At 38.9% G+C, this 23,762-nt stretch overlaps 1 protein-coding gene across 1 annotated transcript in view; it reads right to left on the reverse strand.

The window, feature by feature from the left end:
- Positions 1-19,984: 19,984 nt before the first annotated feature.
- LOC103807850 (collagen alpha-1(XII) chain-like) overlaps positions 19,985-23,762 on the reverse strand; it is a gene marked incomplete at its 5' end in the record, with an annotated part of 32,285 nt that continues 28,507 nt past the window's right edge. The window contains 2 exons of the mRNA XM_009080600.1: positions 19,985-20,467; positions 22,880-23,050. Coding sequence (XP_009078848.1) covers positions 20,286-20,467; positions 22,880-23,050 — 353 coding nt within the window. The remainder of the gene's footprint in view (positions 20,468-22,879; positions 23,051-23,762) is intronic.

The following is a 23,762-nucleotide window of genomic DNA, read 5'->3' on the forward strand; positions in this document are numbered from 1 at the left end:
TGGTGGTCAGGTTTATATAACTGTCAGTCTGATATTTATCTGCAGTGTATGTACATTTGCTCAAACTACCATCTTTGTTAATGCCAGCATGAGTTGGGAGCAGAAATGACAACCAGCTTTACAAAGCAATAGAGGGTGGAGAGTTTGGAAGCCAAGAAGGCAATCTAGGACAGCACAGAGAAGAGCATTAGAAGATGTACTTTTATCTAGGCCCCCACATCCAAGAATCTCTGAACTGCTGGATACACATTGTATACACCCTTGCACTGTTGCCAATCTGATTTTATAGCAGACTCTTCAAATTACTGTGGTTCAATATGATATTTGTCTCATAAAATTCCCTTAGTTGAAATAGTTGGAGGTCAGAAGAGTACTTGTGGGAAATACCTCACATGGTTGCCCTCTAGGCTTCCCCTTGCTGCTGTTGTAAAAGCATATTGGGCTAGGCAGACTCTTAGTCTGAGTCAACATGTTTGTTCCTACTTTGACCAGAGATCCTGCAATATATTGACTACATAAACATAAAATACTAATATTAACTTCATAGTGAAATCTACTGATCTGTTGAAGCCAGGCAAGGGCAGATTCAATTCCTTTGCACCAGTCAGGTCAACCAGTTGGGGATGTTAAGAGTTTAACATTTGGAAGCAATATATGGAAGAGGACGCTCTTGTACAAATCTCATTGACAGTCACCAAACAAAATTTGGTCACTTTTTGGAGGTTCTATGAGATAGATTTGAAAATTCAATGGTTATTCTGTTCATTACTATTTTGATCCTCTAAGAGTCACATTCCATGGCTTGCTTATGTATTGTTAAGTTTAGAATATTTTATATTGGCCCAATTTTCATCTGAATGTCATGGTGCATATATAACCTGCTGAATATAGCATTTTGTAGCTGTTTCAAATACATTCAAATAACATTTTTGTTTAGATCACGTAACTTCTAGACATCTCTATAATTACATAAGTTCGCTTTGGTCTTACATCAAGCCTCACTATTTCAGACACCAGGTCTAGACAAAGTTTAGGAAAGAAGTGCTGACTCAACATCCAGATGGAGAGCCAAAGCCTGGAGATACTACGTGACTTCCTTGAAATTACTCAAGGAGCAGCAGAGTAGCTAAATTAGTGCTACATCTCTTGGGTCCTGAACGGCAGCCACAACACTGCCTTCCCTCTTCTCATCGCTTCTATTTAAGTCACAGCTTCCTACACATGTCCTCTGCAGCTACATTCCTAGGGAAACCCAAGGGAATCTGTCTTTTGGGCCTTCCTTCTATGTGTAGGCATGCTGGCAGATGGGCGGGTGAGTCGCAGATTCCATACATCTGACTGGGTGAGGCTGTGTGGTGGCAGAGGGCAAGAGGCAAGCTACTCCCTACAGACAAGGATCAGAGCCTGCCCTTAGGCAGCAAATGTCCAAATGAGGATGTTAACACAGAAATGTCTGTAGCAAGAGGTATGTGTTTTGGCTCCTCCTCTGCCTTACGCAAGCACAGTGACCCACCATGGTAAACGAAACTTGGATCAAGACAGAAACACTGGACACATACAAAAATGAATTTTTATCCAAAGAGTGTTTTCCGGACTTCCTCTGAGGTCAATGCAATATTTGCTTACTCTGAGCAATATTGCTTCCAACAATAGGCATTGTTTGAACAATACATGTGCAGGTGCAGACTGAACAGTTGCTCATAACAATGCAAGTACTTAAACTCATCAGTCAAACAGGCTAGCAGAGTTAATGACTCTGGAAAACTTGGCCATCTCAGACTATTTGCTTTGAAGTGAAATGAAATGCCAAAGGAAGTATTCTCAAGAGCTAAATTTCATCCAGCACCTCAGAACCCTCTGTACAGGAGAGAAATGGCTGAAAGCAGCAACCTGAAATGCAACTAAGAGGTTGTTGGAGGAGAACGTCTTCCTTCTTAGCTTATAGAGATGGTAATTTGGGGAAAACAGCTTCTCATGTGTAACACAGAACTTCGGACATAATCCCAGGGGTTGTGGCCTTTGTGAGGGAATTATACAAACTTCAGAGGGACCCCTGAGACTCCGAGCCCATAGGGCAGCCCTCTGGATTCATATGCAGAAAAGAAGTTAACCTTACCATCTATCTAAAAAGCATAATTCTAGCAGAATTCTAAATGCACAAAATTGAGACTTAGGGTCCTTGCCTAGTGGCTCTGATTTGAGGCTTATATTAAAAATGGGGAGGAAAAAAACCCAGTACCTTTCATCATGTTTTGTCTTGAGTCTTACAAGCTAAAAGTAACCATAAGGTTGTGTTTGATATGACCCAGATTTGCCAAGAATAGCAGACCTATTTAATCCATTGGGTTTAGGTAGCAAAAAAGGAGGTGCAGGAAGTAAGCCCCTGCTCTGCATGCATTGGTGTTCCATGTACAAAAAATACCAAAACCTGGTATGAAAACAGAGACATGCTAACCTTAGAATTGCCGGATTTGGTACACACAGCCTAAGACTCTTTATGACTGTGTGGTCCTGCCTATTCTTCCAGTTGCTGGTAGGAGCAAAGGGAAATTGGGGAAATCCTCAAATTGCTACATGACAGATTAAACAGTCTGGTTTTACAGTAACAGTAAGAAACTTGCTTGGAGATCTTGGGATCACAAGGCTGAGCAGGAAAACAGGACTTTGTTTGCATCGTATCATCATTAATATGTACAGTGGTATAGACAAAAGCCAGACATCCAAAGATTGCCTACATTTCCATCAGGCAATTCACTCCAGATGCTTTCAAGTGACTTCTAGCAGTGGCCTGCTTGGAAAGAGGGATTAGTTGGATGATCCCTGCAAGGGCATTAACTCATTTCAACATAAAAAATGTCACAAGGGCAATATATATTAATTATTTCCATTTAAAACATATCTTAAACTACATGGCTTCAGAAGTCAAGAAATATAGCTGGGAAAACCCCAGCAGTGATGATATGATTTTATCAGAACACTCATATGTTATACAGCAGGAAGGAATTACTGAAAATGCTTCCATGCATTCAAATCTTTGCTTCCACTGACTAATAGCCTCTTTCTTGTTAGTATATCTCCAGAGAACTTTCAAAAATAAATTCAATCGGTATAATTTTGGATTATACTTCTGTAACTAAAAGATCATGGAAATGATATGTCTAGAATAGGAAATTCAAAATCTGACTATAAAACAGGACAGATTTTTGCAAGGAACTTATAGTCTGAATTGACTTAGGTGTAGATTTAGGAGGCAAATACCCTTCAGTTCAAGGTGTTGTTGTGACTTTTGGCAATTTCAGTTGCAAAAAGATGGAAAATTTATGCCTGGGCATAATAAGAGAAAAACCTCCATGAGGTTTGGAGATGGCTGAAGATCTCCTTGCCTTCCTTCTGTTCTGATTTTCCCACAACCAGTGCCTCATGGACATGAATGTATCAAAGACAGGATAATGCTACACATAATAAGGAAAAATATGGGATTTTCCCCCAGATGTACATCTATTTGTCTACTGCTCCTGTTCATGAAGAAGTGGAGGTCTATAGAGAACCCAAAGAGAGGGACATAACTACTGGAAAGAATTAATTAGTGTATGTCTTTTCCCTATCCCTTGGCCAGTGTCTAATGCATCACTGCTGCATGTTCACTTCTGCTCTGTCACCACACACAGCCCTGGCTACACCAAACTCTTCTTTCACAACAGCTAGGCAACAGGAGCACAGGGATCAGATAAATTAGAAACTTCCTCCTGTCTCTAAATCTGTGGAGAAATTCATACAGAATTCACAGAGAAAAGGGAAATTAGGGAGGCAGGAGCAGAAAAGAGGAAAAATAGCCCCAAGAACATCTGTGGTGGGAAATAGAATCAAGTCAGGAAGTGTACCAACAGATGTGCAAGAAAGGTGAAAAGAGTCTAGTCCTATTATGGGACAGACATTTTCTGTAGATCCAGTGGTAGCACATGCAGGCAAGACCAGGAAAGCCAGGTATGCCAATGTGTGCCAAGCCTACATCCTGAGCATCCATGACTCAAGGATACTCTGTCTATAAAGGTTTCATATCTGCCCTCAACAGTGCCAAAGGAGGCAGCATCACCCAGAAAGCAGGATAATGCTGAAGCCTTATTACACCTGGAAGCAAAGACCACACACTTGTTTTACTGCTCTGCCCCAGTCTGCTGCATGCTGAGAAGAAGGGCTGCCTGTCTAGTGACCACGTCACAAGGCCTCAGTAATTATTCAGAAAGGAACAAACACGTAATAAGCACATATTAAACTCTTCTTTTTTGGTTGATTTTATAGTTGATAGTGATGTTGGGGAGCAACATCAACAAAAATATCTTGATCTACATATCAAAATAAACCTGTTCTGAAAAAGACTGGAAATTTTAATCTGATAGTTCTGTATATAGGGAGTCACCCTTTAGCAGTAAAAAAGCTCTTCTGAGTAAAAAGGTAAAATGAGCTTGTCAAGGGACTGTAGAGAAGTCTGAATACCTGAGAGAAGACTCTGGTGGGCTGCTACAGAATGGGAAATGTTACCTAATTGACTTCTGCTTAGCTACTTTGGCCCATCTTGACTCCCAGGAAAAGTTCTAAGGTTGCACATACTGCTTCAGTGTCCAATGACACTTTTCTAACTCTTTGTATGACACATGGGAAGAAAATCTCAACCCCAAGGGACTGCCTTGGCTGGAAGTCAAGGACCAAGGCTGAGAACACAAGACTGGATTTGACTCCACACGATTGAAAACTATGCCTCTCATGCAAAAATACTTGAAGTACTCCCATTTTTTGGGACATTATTTTGTACAGACTCCATCTACCCCAGTTGTGTCTACTGGGTTGGAGTATATGGGCACAACCTGACCATGGGAGACAGCTTTTCTGATTGGAAGGAGACAGCAGTTGGTCTTTTTTCATTCTCCCACGATTTATGTTGTCCTAAACTGACACTGCAAAGGGCACAAGCTCATGTTTCCTGCTCTTTCTGCATGCTAAACAGAACTCCTAGAGTGCAACTGGGCTTGTTTTGAACTATGGCTTTATGGCTCCTTTAAGATTCATGTGGTTAGGGTTTGTATGTGGGAAAAAAGCTGTTCCTCACCCCCACATTTGTTCTATGCTCACATATACTGCAAATTATCCATAAAAGGTCTGCAGCATAATCATTAAACTCAACAAATATGAAAGGCAGTCTTGTAAAATTTTACTCACTCACACTGCCTGTGTGAGTCACCTTTCGTTTTAAGCAGTAAGTAAAGCATTGTTTGTCTGTTGTGGTCACCACTGATGAAAAAAGAGATGAATAGATGTTCTGACTGTAAGGCACATTCTCCTTCAGTCCTACTTTCCTCATGGCATTTTCACCAGTCTGAAGTCAAAGTGTTTCATTCTGACCCTATTTTCTTGGGTTTTCTCAAAATATTTGTGCTTCCTAGGAATGGAGCACAGCCAGTGAAATGCAAAACCTCATATTTTAAGTTATCGACAATTTTACTTTTCAGAATTTAATCAAATAATGATGATAGCCAGTTATACTTCTGAAGAATTCCCCATGACTTCCCTGAACAATGAATAACTGTCAAACTACATGTTGGCCTGTCATGTGTTCCACTGTTGATGTCCAACACTCCTCTCAGCAGCAACGGACACAGTGGTAATGACCCAAGCTAAAATATCTTCTGTCATACTTGGAAAGGTACAGCAAAGCTGGAGACTGTTTCTGTTTTCCTGAAAGTGATTGATAAACCAGGTCAGAATATTGGACTTCCTTTGAAGAGAGTAATCAATAATGTTGGGGGCACTTACATAAGCAAGGAGTAACAGCTTTCTGATCTTCTCACTGCTGTTCATTATACACACACTAGACCTCTTGAGAACACCTGAAGCATTGCCAGAAATGATTTTTATTTTCTTAGCTAACACGAATAAAAGGTTACAGATGCTGGATGCAGTTTACATTGTACTTAACTACGCCATTGATTATGCTCACCTGGGGTTGCAAATGAATGCCTCTCAGGACTACTCATGGGGAGCCAGTTTCAAGTATAGCAAACAGCTGTATTTTACACCACCATTTCTCCAGAAAAGATAAACAATTTCTTAATTCTTTTGGTTATTGTTTATGCAATTATTTCTGCAGTCTTTTCCATCTGTGCATGTAAATGTTCCCTGCAGATAATTTACCAAAGGTCTAATTTGTTACAGTGAGCAAAATTCTCCAGGTCATTGGGTTTTGGTTTAGTTTTGCTTGGTTTTTTTTTAATGGGACGATAAGAAATTCAAGTTCAGGACACTCATAATCTCTTATATATTATACTTAAAATCAACATGTAATGGAATTCTTAAATTGAGACCCATAAAAGTTCTTCAGTACAGTATGATATATGTTGCACTTGAATAGATTATTTTGGTAGCTGATGCAGTGTACACAGAAATCTATCCTGCTCCCTCAGTACGTGAATGCTTTGCAGGCTTCAGTGTATTTATCTATATATGTATTCATTGAGCCTAGTCCCCACAATGGCAGACACTGTACCAAGTAATCCTTTCCTAAGACACACTCTGGCTAGTGACTTTGCCAGGATCAGATTTCCCCCACAAGATTCCCCTCCCTGCATTTACCAATCTTCATCTCAATACTCGGTGCATTTGTGGGTTTACTTATATTAGAGGTTTGGTTCAGAAAATCACTGTATTCCTAATTAACAGCCCAGCTATATTTATGACCATTTTCAGAATTGCTTTTTCCTTTTATTGAGATTTACAAGTTCCTGCCCAATATGCACCTAGAGAGCAAGGATTTTGTTATTTTTTTAATAGCTGAGTACCTGAATCACGGGAAAACTCAACACAGGAGGACTGGAACAGGTTGGATAATGGCAACTTTCTTTTTGTCTGTGTGACTTGGATTTGAAAATACTGAAGCTTTGAACTCTGGCCCATTCTCTGCATTTCCTGGTAACTATAACAGACATGGACCATTTGTGAACAGCTCAGATCTTTGGACGCCACTTACATACACAAGAATTGATCCAAAACCCAGTACAGTCAATGGAAAGACTTTTGGTTGACTTCCATTCTCTCTGGACTAGGAATACTTCACAGGTCTAGAACATACATGCTGTCTTTTGCTGCTTTTTCTCCACGTAGTAGCACATACATATTGCCTCTGCAAATATTTTCCAATTAATGGTCCAAAATAAAGACCCAAGTGCTTTAGCACAAAGTTCCCTTCTTCATAGCAAACTTCCAAAGAGGCATAAACAGCAACTGTGAGTCACCACACCCAAAATGACAGACCAGTAAGTAGAAAATGTTCAGTAAATATAATACAGCATCTATAATGTCTAGAAAAAAATAAACAGAAAAGCTTTGAAACAACATTCTTGCTATGAAGATATGAGTTTGTACAAAATTGATCCATTTATGAAACACTGGAGCAATCAGAATTGCCAGGGAAATTAACAGGGTAATTATGTGGAACTTTTCCCCAGAAGCCACAGACACAGTATTTTTGTTTGTATATAAAAAATAAATTATTTCTGCCAATTTATAGTGGGAGTCATTGATTGTTTTCACTGACAAAAATCATTGTTAGAGTGCCAAAATTACAAAATAATCATGAGCTGTTTCATTAAATGTAGTTGAACTGAGCTCCTATAAGAATGGGAAAACTTGGCAGGCTTCAATCTTTTGGCTTTTTGCACAGCCTGTGACAAAATAGAGATTTTTCCTGCAAGCTGAAAGGATCTCAATGTGTCTGAGAGAGAGGAGAGCACAGGAACTTCAGTGCCTGGGGCAGCTGGGCTAGTACCTTTTGGAGAGTGGCAGCCCTGGAGCCTCTGGGCTAATTGCATTCGTAGAGTTTGTGCTGTGGAAAGCAGCAGTGGCCCTGCTGAGCCTACATCCCATGTAATCATAGCAGTCTCACTGAGATGGCATGTGTGTCAGTATGTACATCCAGAGCCACCTCAGCAGCACAAGGAAAAATTAAGTTTTTAATTGTAATAGAACAACATGCCCAGATGCAATCTCCAACGAGCACCCTAGGGCACCAGGGCCAGAGGAGGAGAGCCCTCTGCCCTGCAAGCCTAGCCAAGTGGACACTTGGTAGCCCTGAAAGCCAAGAACTGAACATGCAGTGACTTTTACCACTTTGCCCCATTGCTACTCCCTACAGAGGAAGACCCAGTTCTTGCTACCATGCGACCCTAAGAATAGTCTAAGTCCTTCTCTTTGGAAGTGGTGGCATGAAAACAGCCTATTTTTTGTGTCCTTGCTCTTACAGGGCTGCTACTGGTCTTCCAGTTCATGAATTTCCAAAATGCATGATCTGAAGTAGCATTATAAAATCATATTTTTAAGCCATCCAAGTTTGATTGGATGGTTGAAGTAATTGAAGTGTTCATCCTAAATCTGAACACATCCAAACCATTTGGTTGCTGAGCTCTTCAGGGATGCAAAAATAAGAACAGGATAATAAAACATAAGAATCAACCTGATTTTCCAGGTGCAATTAAAAATGGAGCAATCCAGACCACTAACCAATCCAATCAATACTGGATTAGTGCCAAGGACTAGGATAACACATCAGAAAGGTTAAGATGATGACAAAAACAGTGAAAGAGTAGATACCTACGTATAAAAAAGATAATGTTTGCTTTTATTTCCAAAAGCATGTCTTGAGAACTCAATGCTCTGCAAGAACAGACTGTACAGGCATGGGCAAACAAAAAGCAGTGGGAAAACCCAGTAAGTCCTCTTTCAACCACATAAACAAACTTGTCTCCAGGCGTGACATCACAGCCCATAAAAGCCTTCAGTCCTAGGGTTTCATTCTGTTTTAATAGCGTCATTAGCATTAATTTTAGACTTGACTTGTTGAATAACCCCGGGGGGAAATATGAAAACAAATAATCAAGACTTTCCTCTATTCATCAAAGATCTGAAGGCGCTGTTTCCCACCAGCTGACACACTGTATTTCAGCCTTTTTCCTGAAGAGCAGCATAGCTAGAAAGAGCTATGGGGCATGGATAGTCCTCCTGATAGAGCTGTGAACTGCTGGTTTATCATCTGAAACATCAGATGTTTTTCTCCATTGACAGTACATCGACAGTAGCAGAAGCAAGAGAGTCCTCTTAGATAAAGGCACATAATAAATGCCTTTTATGTTCATGTTTGGGATAATGCCTGGCAATAAACCAAGCTCCAACTGAAAGGCCCAAATCGACTTCTCCAGAAAGAACAATTCAGAGATAATGTCAAAATAAGATGTTGCATCTGAACTGTACACAGAGTGACAAACCATTTAAAGACAGCTGTCAGTGATCTTCTCTAGAGTGAGAGAATATTCCTCTAACAAACAGTTCTTTTAATGCTTAAGAAGGTTCCCTCTTGGGTCAGTCACTGGTGTTTCAGTTAGTGCTGGGGTCCCTGCAGCAAATCTTTCACTGAGTGGCAGGTAAAGATTAATTTAAAAGCAGAGGATTTGAGTAAGAGAAAAGGTTGGTCCTACATTGCTTTCTCCTGCATTGCTTTTAGAGACTCGTGAGGAAGGAGAACAAAATGGGCAAAAAGCTCTGAATTCATTATTGTCTCACTTTTTTAGCCTATAAAAGATCTCTCATAAAAATCTCACTTCCCATGCTGACTACAATTATTTATTCTGCAAGGTCCTGGGGAAAGGTTAAGTGCAGGAATCAGATGAGCATTCCATCACCACGGCACTTTCCCTAAAAGCTTTTCCATAGAAAAATTTTCAATTCTATACATGAACTGCAGTTCATGTAGCTACAGTAGCTCAGAACTGCAGTTTTTCAAAGTGTGGTAAAAGCTGGTTTCTCCGACAAAGAACACAGTTCTACAGTATGAGGGATCAGAGCTATGACATGCTGAATAAACTGGGGTGGGAAATTATGCAGTCCCTAGAACACCACTAGGTCATGGAGAACCCAGCGGAGATGCTCATAAACCACCTCTGCACACATCCTCTTCCAAAACTGCAGCCACTATTTAATGCTATGCCATTGGTTTACATAAAAATGTTGTCCTCTCTAAGGGTTCACTTCTGAAAATAAGCCTCTGTTTTAAATGCTTTGACAGTGACTGCACAAATTTACATGACTCATTTCACAATTGCTATGCTAATGATGGATACTTAACATTTCTTCTAGATAAGTTTGCAGTGGGAGCTGCGGGGGAAGGCTTGACTGGCAGGACCTCAAAATCTGAGGACATCATAGAACACTGCTAACATCTTTGTGCTTCATCTCAACAACTATTTTTATAGCATGAAAAATTGTGCCAGAAATTCAAATTGCATTCATTTTATTGCATTTGCTCAAGTGCTTTGCATGCAGGTATAATCCACTTTGCATTGCAGGAATTAAGGAAAAGCCAATTCCTGAATTAGAGAACTGTTGAGCCTGGAAAGTGACCCCTGGAGGTTATTTTGCCCAATCTGCCTAGAGCCAGTGGCCCCAGACTACGTCCAGAGAGTTTTCAAATGTATAGCCAAGGACAGAGACTCCACAGCTTCTCCTGACAACCTGTGCCAGTGCTTAGTCACCCTCAGACTGAAAAAGGTTTTCCTGATGCTCAGATGGACCTTCTTGTGTTTTAGTTTGTGCCCACTGTCTCTGGTCCTGTCACTGGACACCACTGGAAAGAGCCTGGGTCTGTCTGCTTTATTCCTTCCATCTGGTATTTATACACATTGATGAGATTCACCCTGAGCCTTCTCCTTCCCCTGATGAACAGTCTAACCAGGTTTTTCCATCCTTTGCTATTACCTTTTCTTGAGTGTAAATGTTCAGCTGGTAAACCTCACCTGTGGCTCCTTTACCCTCTGCCCCCTTCCCCAGTCTAGGGGATTGCCAGTTTAAGGCACATCACAACACAGGGCTTTACTACACCAACTTTTTCCCCAGTTAAGAACAGCAGCACTAAAATTGACCTCATTTTTCAATATCCATGAAGGCACAATTCGATAGGATAAAACCTATGAAAATACAAATGTCAAAGCAGAAGAGAAAGCAGAGATAAATTGCTACTGGCTTTTGGGTTTTTTTTTTAATTTGTTCTTGTCCAACTACCTGCATTTCATTTAAATACATATGATGACAGAGAGTCTTATAGGAACTATAAAACTGATTTCATTTTTATTCACCATTTGTTAAAATAATTAGGATTTTATGTAAGCTAACTCATATGCTTCTGTTCAGTGGCAGATATTTTTAGCAGATGTGCCCTTTGTGTTGTACCTATTAGGAAAGATGGATGGGTATTTTTAATATGTAAGAGACAATTATTTTCTCTACTTTATTCCCCTCCCTGGAGCACTTTCTTGTTTCTACTTAAAAATAGCACACAGAAAAATTATCCTGCATTTTACTTTTGTACAAAGCAGCATACTTAGCTAAGAGATCCAAATCCACCCACCCAAAGATTACATTTTCTCAGTCTTGAGCCTGGTGAAGTACAACAGGGAATAAGGTTCTGTATCCAAAATATAATCTAGGCATAGGACTCCCACCATGAAGCACTCACCGTGCAGTTTCCTCCTAAATGGCTTGGTTGGCTAACTAGGAAGGAAAAGATTTTCTCAAAAGACTTCATACTTTACTCTTGACTGTCTACCTTTATGTAAACACTTACTGCTTCCTCATGGAAAGCACTGGGTGACAGTTTCATGATGTAAAGTGAATGAGTATATTGTACTATGAATGGCAAAGTAAACTGCCTAGTCCTCTATATCCCTGTTGACAGAAGTCAGACAATGAGTTCTTACACACTAGGAATTCTTGAAAACATGACCATTTCATTTAGATTAAGGCTGCACACAGGCACGTGTAAACCCTATCTGCATTTCAAGACAGGTTGTTACAAGTCAGCTCCAATTCAGAAGCTGCGTAGATAAATTAGTGTGGTGTTGGACCTCATAAAAAACAGCATCCTATCAGCAGATCTTGTTAGCTCAGGCTCAGCACCATGGCAGCATGGCTAATCAGACTCCTTAGAAAAGCTGGTTGACATCTGAACCCAGAGTACAACTAGTCCCAGTGCCAAACAGAAGCTGAACTTTCTGGGAAAAAAAACAACTAGCTTAACTCAGAGTACTGAGACCTATTGAAAATCTGGCCATAATTCATGAAATTCCATACTGATCCATTTCCAAAGAGTTTATTAAAGGCAAAACCCAATTGGTTTGGAAAGAACTAGTTCTTCCTTCAGTGGAATTTCCACCACACTGAAATGTGGCTTTTCCCACAGTACAATGCACAATGCGACTAAAGTTACAGGGTAACCATAGTCCAATGTGATGTGCCAGAAGACTACATACTAAGAAAGTGAGAAAAGTTGTTTGCAAATTTTGGCTGCCAAAGCTAAATTAATTCATGCAGCTTTAGAAATACGTACACTTTTGCAGCATTTTGTGTAAGTGATGAACCTGAGGAAAGACTGACATGGTTACAATCAAATACAGCAGATAAAGCTATATGAACTTTAAGCTGGAACAAAATGTCACTCAACACTGGTATTAAAGCAAGATCTTCCCAGCTGTTGTAGCTGGAGACAGTCTTAAAACTGCAAAAGAAAAATCAAGTATATATGTGAAATATGTATCACACCAAGACATGACAGTGAATATACATCTTATGAATCACAAAACATATTTTCTCAGAACGTACCTTACTCTATTCACTCCATTTACACAGAATGCAAAATGAGGGGGAAAAGTCATTCTACATGGGAAATGTAAGCTATTCTGATCTTTTGGGTTTCTGAAAGCACAGTTGACTAGATTTTCTTAATTGACTATGCAGCATCTAGGTATCACAGGAACATTCCTTCATATTGCAGAATATCTTTATGAAATTTATGCTGGTGTAAGTTAGAATAGAACCAATGTGTTATATCCTGACCCGCATGCATTTGTGAAGCACCACAATACATGCAGAAAGTCTGATAGAGACTGTTAACAAATAATAAAAATAAGGGAGGTCCTCCTTTTCTAAGCACCTCTGTGTAAGACCTACGCCTTGATCTGAAATGAAACTGTTCTTGCACATGACCATCCCATATTTTTTCCTCTCTAGCGTTTCTAACTTCAGTTTTAACCCCAACACATTTTATGAGACCATCTTAGAAGTACTTTTAAGAAGGGATGAATAATATGTTTCGGTTTTGAGACATCATGAACTCTTAATTTACTCTAATATGCAAGGTGGATCCATTAAAATAAAAAATATCATTATGCAGAAAATAGGAAAAACTGTTCTTGTGATACCTAGTCATATATATGGCTCTAATATTACCCATTCACCTTTGAATAAGAGACACAGAGTGATTCAGAAATGTGAAAAGAGAATTCATTATTTTTCATTTAAGGCAGGAATTTAAAATTATAATTTGCAAGTCTGAGTAATGTAGTTAGACTGAAGTTGAGACATACCACAAATAGACTGAGTCAGAGTTACAACACTGAATTAATCCTCTCACGTAGGATTGCTGAAGAAAACCTTTATTTCAGGAAATCTGTAACATTGCTCCTGACACAGCCAGTGCTTGGCTGAAAGGATATTATCTATGTCTCCTTTTAATGTCTTTGCATCTAGAGCTCAATTTCAAAGAGAATTGCCTAAAATATCTATTTATAAATAACTGTCTGTAACTCTTATCCATCCTGCATTTATAGTTACTGCTTCTATGTACTGATACATAAAGCAGCATACTGCAATTATTTTTCACATTTCTGAAAATATTCCCTTTCGAAAAAAATACCAATCACATTCTGCTCCAAATTACTGCATTTTTAGAATATGCAGAGATTGTATCCGTGTATCTTCTGCCCGAAAGGGATGGTGAGTACATTTATTTTAAAGTCTAGGCCTCTTTCTGGTTTTATAGTTCTGTAGATCATCAGCTACAATCTTCATCATTTTTTCCCAGCGAATCTCAATAAATCACAGCAAATAGCATTGCCTTAATTACAAGCATGAAGATTTGTGAGTAAAACTGTGGATTTTCTTGCATTTTACATCTGTTTCAGAGTCTGTAGTCCGAGTATTATATGTGTAATACCTGAATTCTTAATTTATTCCACTTCTATGTTTTCAGCAGAAGCCTCATTGTCATCTTTATTTAGTGACATTTACTCTCTTCCATCCCTCCAGCAAGACCATGCTGGATTGAGTCATCTTCCAGTGTCAACAGCCTTTGTCCCTCACAATACACCTCCAGTCTTACAAGGAACAGCTCACATGTCCTTGTAAGAGACATGCTTTGTACAATTTTACCATCCAGCCTGGTGAAGGAGTAGTCCTTACACTGAAGAGTTAGGGATTTCCCAAATTAAATATTGTAAAATACTTTATGAGCAGAAAATAGTATTTTCAGAGACCTGAGGGCAGTGCTAGGCCTGACTGTTCCTTCCAAACATACATGGGGACACATAGGGACAACACAGAGCTCTTGCCCTTTTTTCTTGATAGGCAACACGAGAAAAGTTTGGTTATTCTAATACGCTGATCTTCCAGGCCTAGACATCACATCCATGTGCAGATCACCAAGTCTAGGTTGGCAGATTTCTAGAGGCTTCCTAAGGAACACCTATGATTTTACAAGAAACTCTGATACTTATTTTGGAAGGTGTGACTACAAAGCTTACACTTTCCTTCACAGACCAAAAGATGAAGTGCTCAATAAAGTGTACAGGGCCTGAATGAGGTTCTTCATAGACCAAAAGATGAAGTGCTAAATAAAGTGTACAGGGCCTGAATGAGGTTTTCTGTCTGTTAGAATATCAAATAATGGGATTAGCAACATCATGACTTGGCCCTACATGTGGCACCAAAGGAGTAGTCAGAAAACAACCTCTTATAAAACATTCCTTTGGTCAAGAATAAGGATAGTTCTTACGAAAATTATAAAATTAGCTTGATTTCTGAGGTTACTACAAGTTTGAATGAAGACACCTACTATGAAAGAGATCCTTATATCATTCTCTATCCCACCTCAGCTGTGGAAAGAGCTTGTGTTTCAAAGGGATGAAATAAAGACAATGATCAGATAAGATGAATATGGCCTTTAGGGAGACTCTTTTTCTGGGCATTCCTTATTGTTGTAGTTCACTGAGAGAGCACTCAGTGCACAGATGATAGCTTATCTATTGCACTGAGAAAACTCTTGGGAAACCTATTGGTGCTGCTTTCCCTTCCTGTCTTTTTAATCACTTCTAATATCTCAAATTCAGAAAGAAATCAGAACAACCTGTGACCCTGTGGCTGCACACAATTCTTGTGCAATATAGTGTCTTAGCTGGTTCCCTTGACCTACAGGTGGGAACTTACACTGGGTCAGCACTGTTCTGACTCCTAAAAATACTTTTATTTCATGCCTCTGTCTAAAGTAAAGGTTTTAGTTTTTACTATGCATTTAAACATCTTACTCTTCAAATTTCTGAAACCTACATCTATTTCACTAGCAAATGTCTTGCCTCATTTTTTGGAAAGCAAGTGCTTAGAAAGAAAACACGTCTTTCAGACATGTCTTTGAGAAATGGGACAGACACATGAAATGTTTGGTGTTGTTTTGACTTCTGTTGCTACTGAAAAGACATCAGCTAGGGAGATTGAGAAATATCACCGCAGGATACTACCTTAGAGGATGCACTGACTGGGATTTTACAGTATACAGGCATTTTCTGTCAGATATACTGTACACAAGGGCATTGCCAAATAACAACAGAGAGTATTCATGGTATTTTGAGAAACTGCCAAAGAAAACAAGTCTGCAGATTGCCCTTTATTTGATGTTATGCTGACATTTCTCACATCAACAGAGTTTCTGGAACTGAACATTTAAGGATAAACATCTAAGAATGGATTCTGGGCCAGGGTTTCTTTTTGCCTTTCTATTCAAACCTTGGTTATGGTTTTATATCTTTGGTTATTTACCCATAATGCAAATTAATGTTAAAATTAAAAGCCATAGTAGTCAAAAGAGCATTGTATTCAGTCTTCCAATGCACCAAAAAGTACTTTTGCTACTTGGAATTACATAGAAGATATAAATTTGGATTAAAATCATGTCTTGAACCACCTCACTTAATAGTTGACAAGTGTAGCTACACATAGGAAGAAAATAATAAAATCTACTCAGAAGACTTCCTGCTTGTTAATCTATTATAATAGTAGTATAAAAGCAGAAAGAGGACTAACAGCTCAAAAAGATAAGGGAGACTTGAAAAGGCCAATATTTATACAGGTGTCAACAATAAGGAACCCTAAAACTCTGCACCCAGAACCCTGTTTTACAGTTTTGGATGCAAGACAGGTAATAGCAAAATGTAAGTCACAAGAAGTGCATGATCCAGGAATCCTGGGGACTTTCTTAATCTTTCATTTGTATACTGCCAGAAAAAATAAAAAGAAAACAAGTGCTTGGCGTAGCAGGAAGGCAAAGGGAGTGGAGACAGCAGAGGGATCCCTGCTTGTCAGACTTTTCTTTGCCAGGTTAAACAAGCCCAGCTCCTACAATCACCAGGTTCACGAGCCCTTGGATCACCTTAGATGGACTTCTTTTATAAGCCTCTCTGTACAACCAGCACTGGGGCATTGAACAGACTACTGCAAGACCACAACAAAAATAATAGTGAAGGGTGGTACTCTTCACATTCTTTCTCTCATTCCATTTGTGCCTATATTTGCACAGAGATCTCAGCAGTGATGAATTTTCACAATATTTAGCCTTCATAAATCAATAACACTGTTCAGGTATTTTTGCAGTTCTGCTATCCATGTTATCCAAGATGCAAAGAACTTATTCTCTGAGCAATTGTTTGTAGGCTAAAGACTGTCTTCAATCAGTTCCTCTCTGCAATCACAGAACCACAGAATGGGTAAGGTTGGCAGGAACCACAGTGGATCATCTGGTCCAACCTTCCTGCGCTAGCAGGACCATCCTAGAGCAAATTGCATAGGATTATGTCCAGACAGTTCTTGAATACCTCCAGTGAAGAAAACTCCACAAACTCTCTAGACAATCTCTTCCAATGTGAGTCACCTGTGCAGAAGTTCTTTCTCATATTCAGGTAGAACTTCCTGTGCATCACTTTCGGCCTGTTGCCTCCTGTCCTGTTACTTGGCACCACCAAGAAGAGCTTGGCTCCATCCTCCTAACATCCTCCCTTGAGACACTTACATAGATTGATGTGGTTCCCCCCTGAGTCATCTCTTCTCGAGGCTGAACCCACCCAACTTCCTCAGCCTATCAAATGTTACATACTAATTTCAAACAAGCAGCAACCCTTTCCCACCTGCTTGTTTGTATCCACAGTTTTTGCCAAAATGAGAGGAAATGTATATGCAATTAAAATTAAGCTTTCAAACAATTACCTTCTTTAAGACTACCAGACTATGTAAACTGCTCGGTTGTATATGAGATATTCAGGAACTGAAGTTTGTTTGGATTTGCATTGAACCTGTATTTCTCCAGGATTTCCTTGGCTCGGCTTAGCAACAGCTTTTCCAGAAGTATCAGCAGCAGCCCTACCACTCCCTGAGTCATTCCCCTGAGAATTCCTGGAAATAAGTTGTTCTTCCTTGTTGGCTCCCACCAGTAAACACTCATTTATAAGGTCTCCAAACTCTCAAGTATTTTCTTCATACTTCAGATGAGTCAGTGAAAGTCTGTTTTACTTCAAAACACACTTTGAGAAGTTTGACTCTGTCAAATATTGTGGTAGAGGCGAAAGGAGTGCTAAGCAGGTTTGGGATTATGGGGATTTTTTAATAAAATATAAATGCTTATCAGCATTTTATCACACAACCTGGAGATTGTATCCATCCTGCAGATCTGTAAGCAGAATTTTGTCATTAAAAATGTATTGACTTTGTCATTAAAAATGTATTGACTACCAATAGGCTTAGGTTTTATTGAATGTTTAAATATATCAGGCCCCTAGATAATCAAATTGTGGCATCTTTATTAAGCCTGGTATTAATAAAGAGCACAAAAAGTACAAGGCATAGTTGACAGGCATTGGGAGCATTTTGTGAAGAAATTAAAACTAATTTAAAATATATTCTTTAAATAAGGGAACACTTTCTGGAGGTCTAAGATATGGGCATCTACTTATGCTTGCCCTAGAGACACAATTAATGCCAGAAAAAGACAGATGGGAGATCCATGCAAGTTGTGATTATTTTTAAATACAATTCAGATAAACTTTTCAATCGCTTCTCCAAATTTCTACCAAGTTTTTTTTTCCTGCCAGACACATCATTTTTATTGCACATGAAGCAGCAGGACATGTTTTTAATACTTAGCTCTCTGCAATTAGAAGAAAGCATAAAGAATCAATGGCTTTGATTCTCCCTTAAACATTCCTCAGTTCAACACAGAATTTTTCTGGTGCAGTCTAAAAGGCATACAGCTGTAATCAGGATCACTCTTGAAATGCCATTTGTTTGCATTTCATTTCACTGATAACCAGTCAGGCAGTCTACAGAGTTGCACAATTTCCATTTGCAGACACAAAAATTTGCTACACAGCTTCCAGTGTGGAGTAAAATCCAATGATCAGGAAATCAGCCTGCATGTCTAATTTCACTTCTGTGGCATGTCTTAAGAAACAGAATTCCAGCTTTCCCAATGAAGTCAAAAGGCTTTGCTCCAGGTTCTACCATGAAAGCCATTTCTACTTCTAAAACAGACTTTGGTTAAGATACCATGGATAGGAAGGATCACCACCAGTCCACTCTCTCCTCAGTCAGCAAGTAATTCTTCTGGCCCACTGCTGTTCTTTTCCAAATCATTCTTGTCAGCCTCTCTAGGTAAAGCTACATCACAGCCAGCACTGTGATCAAAGCTTGTGGGAATACAGATGACCTCCTGATCAGGGAGTAGCCAGCTCATGTATGGTCCCAGCAGGATGGAGCTCGGCAAATACCACAGACCCACTTCATCAGGCAAGATATTTTGCTAATATTGAACTCATTGCTGCTTTGGTACTCTCTGCAGTTCAAGTAGTTCCTCAGGTGGAGAGTCTCTCTCTCTCTCTGCAGAAGTCATCCACCAGAAATCCCCAAAGAGACAGCAACTGATGCTCAGAGTCTATCTCATTTTCTTCGCCGAATTCCTTCCAGACTGAATTTGTTAAAAATCCTATTCATACCTCAGACAGAGGAAACATCTCCAGGTTTCTCCCACCCACCTCTAGACACCACAGCCAAATATGCAGCCCATTTTAGGCCTATTCCCATTCTAATTGATTTTTGGTACCTGCAATATTCAAATGATGGAGTGAATAACATATACAATACACACATATCAGTTCCACAATACCTTTCAAAAATGAATAGACACATATAAATTTTCAGTAGTTTTATTGAAAAATGCCTCTTTCATTTCAGAAATAAATAATATAAGGCAGTGAAATTCACAATTTGCAGTTAAAATATAAAAGCAGCAATTCTATATCCATAGTCTTGCAAACAATTTCCAACTGCTTTTGATAACTAAGAAACATTGTATTCTGGAAAAAAAAATCCATTACTAAATATACAACATAAACATGCAATTCCATCTCTGCAGGATTGACTGCAATTTGGCATAAATGTCGCTGTGTCTACAAACGAGGAGATTTCAGGCATTATTAAACTGTATCCAATTGATACAATGATTTCAGCTACTTAACGTTTGTGGTGTTTAGAGGAGATGTATAAGAGCAGTATATGCTCTGCAGATTGTAACTCAGAATAGAAGAAAATGACAATGATATTGGAAGGAGAGGGAAATTTTTGTTTCTTTTTTAACTAGATAACGCAGACCTGTGATCTGACTGAACTGAAAACATGCATTTGAAAAAGAAGAAAAATGTAGAGCTAAAGCAGACAGTACTTAGAAAATTTGCAGCAGCTCTGTGGTTATTTTTGTTTTGGTTTTTTGGTTTTCTTTTTTTTTCTTTATTTGTTTTTTACATTATTTTAATGAAAAGACAGCACTGGGATAACTGAATGCACACATTAACCTGTATGCAGCCACTATAAGCAAAAGTATTTTACAAGCATTTCCAGAGCAACATGAAGTCTCTAGGTACATACATTGCTATCCCCACATAAGCGAGATACAAACCAGGGGTGAGTCTAATATGAAAAGACCAGAATGCTATATTGCAAAAGGAATGATGCACCCTCCCTGTGTGTATCTGCAAATGCAAGTACAGCAAAGAAACCCAAAAAACCACCAACCAAAAAAACCAAAACAAGACACAGATCTTTTACGGTTTTGTTTTTGCTTTTCTTGACAGTGATCTTTTCCAGCGCATGTGCTCAGGGTATTCTGGTGAATGCATTTCAACTCCATAGTCCTCATACTCGTCCTCTCTCCTTTCTGACTCCATAGGTACTATAAAGGGTTCACCTTCAGGCTGATAGGGTCCACTTTCAGGCACGTATGGTTCTGGTTGAAAATAGTTGTCCGATTGAACATAATAGTTATCGCATGGCTTTGAATCCACAAATGCAATGAAAGTTAGTTTGTCTATATAATGTTAGTTCAGTCTTATTTTCATATAATAAATACATAAATTAGTAGTTCACTGGGGGTATTTTTCAGTTTCATTCACGAATGCTTTTTGGCAGTAAAATAATAAAAGGTTTAAAATTCATCTTGAAAGGCTTTGTATTTATAATACACAAAACATTGCGGAAAGTCTTAAATTATGCAAGGGACAGATTATGGTAAAACTATTTTTAAAACAAAAACAAAGCAAATCAAATCAAATTATTATTTTACAGCTACTTCCTTAAATCCAAGCACTGGACTTTATTTTAAACTGCATAATTAGTAGAAGACATGGAGCAGGTAAAATTAAGGGGTGGGTTTGGCATATACTAATTTTCTCTGAGAATGGGAAAGTAAGGGTAGACATAGCTATCACCAGCGGCAATATACAGTACATGTCATTTTCTCGTGCTGTTCCTCGTAACAGACCGAGTTACAGCTGGTGCTTCAGGAACACCAAAAACTACAGCAAAACAGAAGAAAAATAATTATAAAACTTTGGTATTTATAACTGTAGTTACAGATCCAACAAGATTACACATAAGAAAAGGCACGTGCCCCGATTGAGACATGTTGGTAACAGGCAACAGACAGGTAGGTTTCATAGGTCGTCAAAGATGTTATTCTGGCATACAGCAAGCAGCAGCAGGCTTTTATGCAAAAGCATCACATAGAGTTGTTAACAGATTTTAGTGGATACAGTCCCATACAAATCATTTACAAGCCACAATTAGTTTACTATTTACATAAGTCATTTCTCATTTTCCAGGTTAAATCTCTCTCTTCTAATGGCATTACCTTTGCTGGTTAGTAGTTTTACAAGCCTCCTTCGCCACCGAGGCTTTTGATGGTCTAGGTCTTTTTTTAAGAAAGAAAGACTGTCTATTTTATTATTGAAATGCAACAGGCGTAATGAATTGACATCACTGTCCTTTATCTCATTCACGAGTTGTGTTAGTAAAAAGTATCTCCCCGTTCTATGAGGTCAACATGGTTCAAAAACCATATCCGTGGTGAAATATCCATACGGACTCATTTTCTAATAAGCACGTGCGCAAACATCTCAGAAACAGGATTTTCATGTATTCAAACTGTAAGCAGCACTGGCGACTTAGAAAATGTGTTAGCCGAAACCTGAAACAGGTCAAAGATGATGTTAGTCTTTTAAAAAGTCCATCTGATGTGCAAAAACATACTTTCATCCAACTAAATACATAACAGTTAAGTCATAGGCATATATTTATATATGTATACATAGCTGCTTACTAGAAAGGAGAACACTGCTGAATCACAGGTACAAATCTCTTTATTTTTCACTTAAATAAGAATTTTGTGTGAGATCTGTAGAACCACCTGGCTCTTTAACCAGCATCACTGAGTCTGCAAGTGTGTACATATATATATATATATATATCTTTCTTTTCTTTTTTTTTCTTTTCATGGGTACATGCACAATACTCTAACAGCAAACCATATCCAATAGTAGTATCACATACACTAATTTTGAGATCTTGCAAGGCATACATATTAATTTGTTAACAATACTGTGGTCCTGCAGGATCCCCATGCTAAAATATATTAGAATCTTTCCAGTTAGAAATTGGTGGCCGCTGTGACCCTTCATTTTGATTCCAGAAGCAGCCTATTGTTTTGAGCTACATCACAGAGTGGAAGGCTTATATGACCCAGGGCTAATCAGAGACTCCATGGTGTTCAACTTGGTAGAAATTGTAGGACAGTGGTGCTTTTCAGTTGTCTGCACTGTTATCACCAAATGGATTTCCTTTGTGGAAAATTTTTACTTTGGGTATCAATTTTGCATATTTTTTGTATAATCCTGACATCACTTAAAAAGGGACACATGGAAACTGCCAACCACAGCATTCCTTTTATTTTTTCAACATAAATATGGAGAATTCAACCTTGTTCTGAAGACGATTGGAAGGGATGGGGATAAAGAGGGGGGGAAAAAAAGAGAAGAAAATGGTCACTTTAATCCTATGAGCAACATTATCAACTAGAAACCATCTATGTTTTTTAAAAAAACCAACCAACTAAAATATTTAGTTACTACTTCCTATTTAAAGCAAACCACACAAAACATCAAGTAAACATACATCAAAGTCCAAATGGCTCCTCATATATCTGTACCTTACAATGAGGCAGACCTGCTCACTGCAACCATTTCCTCCTGACTCAGTATGTTCAGGCTAGCAGGACTGTCTCATGTAAAGCATTTCAGTATGAACAGCCACATCTGTGAAGGCTATTTAAGGCAAGGTTAAGGTTGAGTTATTCATAACCTACCTGGGAATCCTTGGCCATTATAAGGGATGCTAGCACACTGGGATGAATCACAATATCCTGGTGGCCCTGGGGGACCTCGAATACCAGCATTTCCAGGACGACCTGGTGGCCCTGGTGGTCCTCGTGATCCTGTGGAGCCTGGTGGACCAGTTCTAGATTCTCCTTGTGGACCTAATTTTAGAATTGAGAGGTTGGGAGGTTGTTTTCTTTAAGAGCTACCTTGATAAAACAGCTAATTTTACTGCTGTCTAGACTACACAGCCAAGGCTATGTCATTGGTGAGAAAGCACTTGCACTTTTGTTGCTATATGGGGGTCAACAGAAAGAAAAACAAAAGAAAACTAGAAATGTGACTCATCATTAGTTGATTCCCTGTGTGTGGCTTATTTAAGGATTTATTCATAGAAACTGATTTAGTAAGGTTTGAGCCAAGTAAGAAACATCAATGAATTCTCTGGTTTATTTCCCCTTCGTGTAAGATAGGACAATCTCAAGGGAAACTACTAGATTAGACAAGCACACTGGATTTCAATTAAAATATAGGAGTACATTAATTCTGCTACTCTGCAGCCCCAGGATAGATGAGGTAATGTTTTTTTTGGAACTGGTCTTATTATGGTTAGCAGAAAAGTAAAGCTTCAAGTAACTGAGGCTACAATTTGCTGCAAGCATCTTATGTGTCCTGTAATGAAAAGGCATTTTAGCCTAGTAAACTACAAGCAGAAACAAATGATGCAGCTGATTTATGCCAAGGTATCAGTGCACATAATTTCATGATACAAAGACCAAAACCAATGGTCAAATGATCTCCCTCTATAATCTAGCAACTCTGCATGTGGGAGTATTTTGTAGACGAGCAACTATTTGTCGTTCTGTAACCACA

This window comes from Acanthisitta chloris, unplaced genomic scaffold (genome assembly GCF_000695815.1).
Source record: "Acanthisitta chloris isolate BGI_N310 unplaced genomic scaffold, ASM69581v1 scaffold5568, whole genome shotgun sequence".
NCBI classification, from domain to species: domain Eukaryota; kingdom Metazoa; phylum Chordata; class Aves; order Passeriformes; family Acanthisittidae; genus Acanthisitta; species Acanthisitta chloris.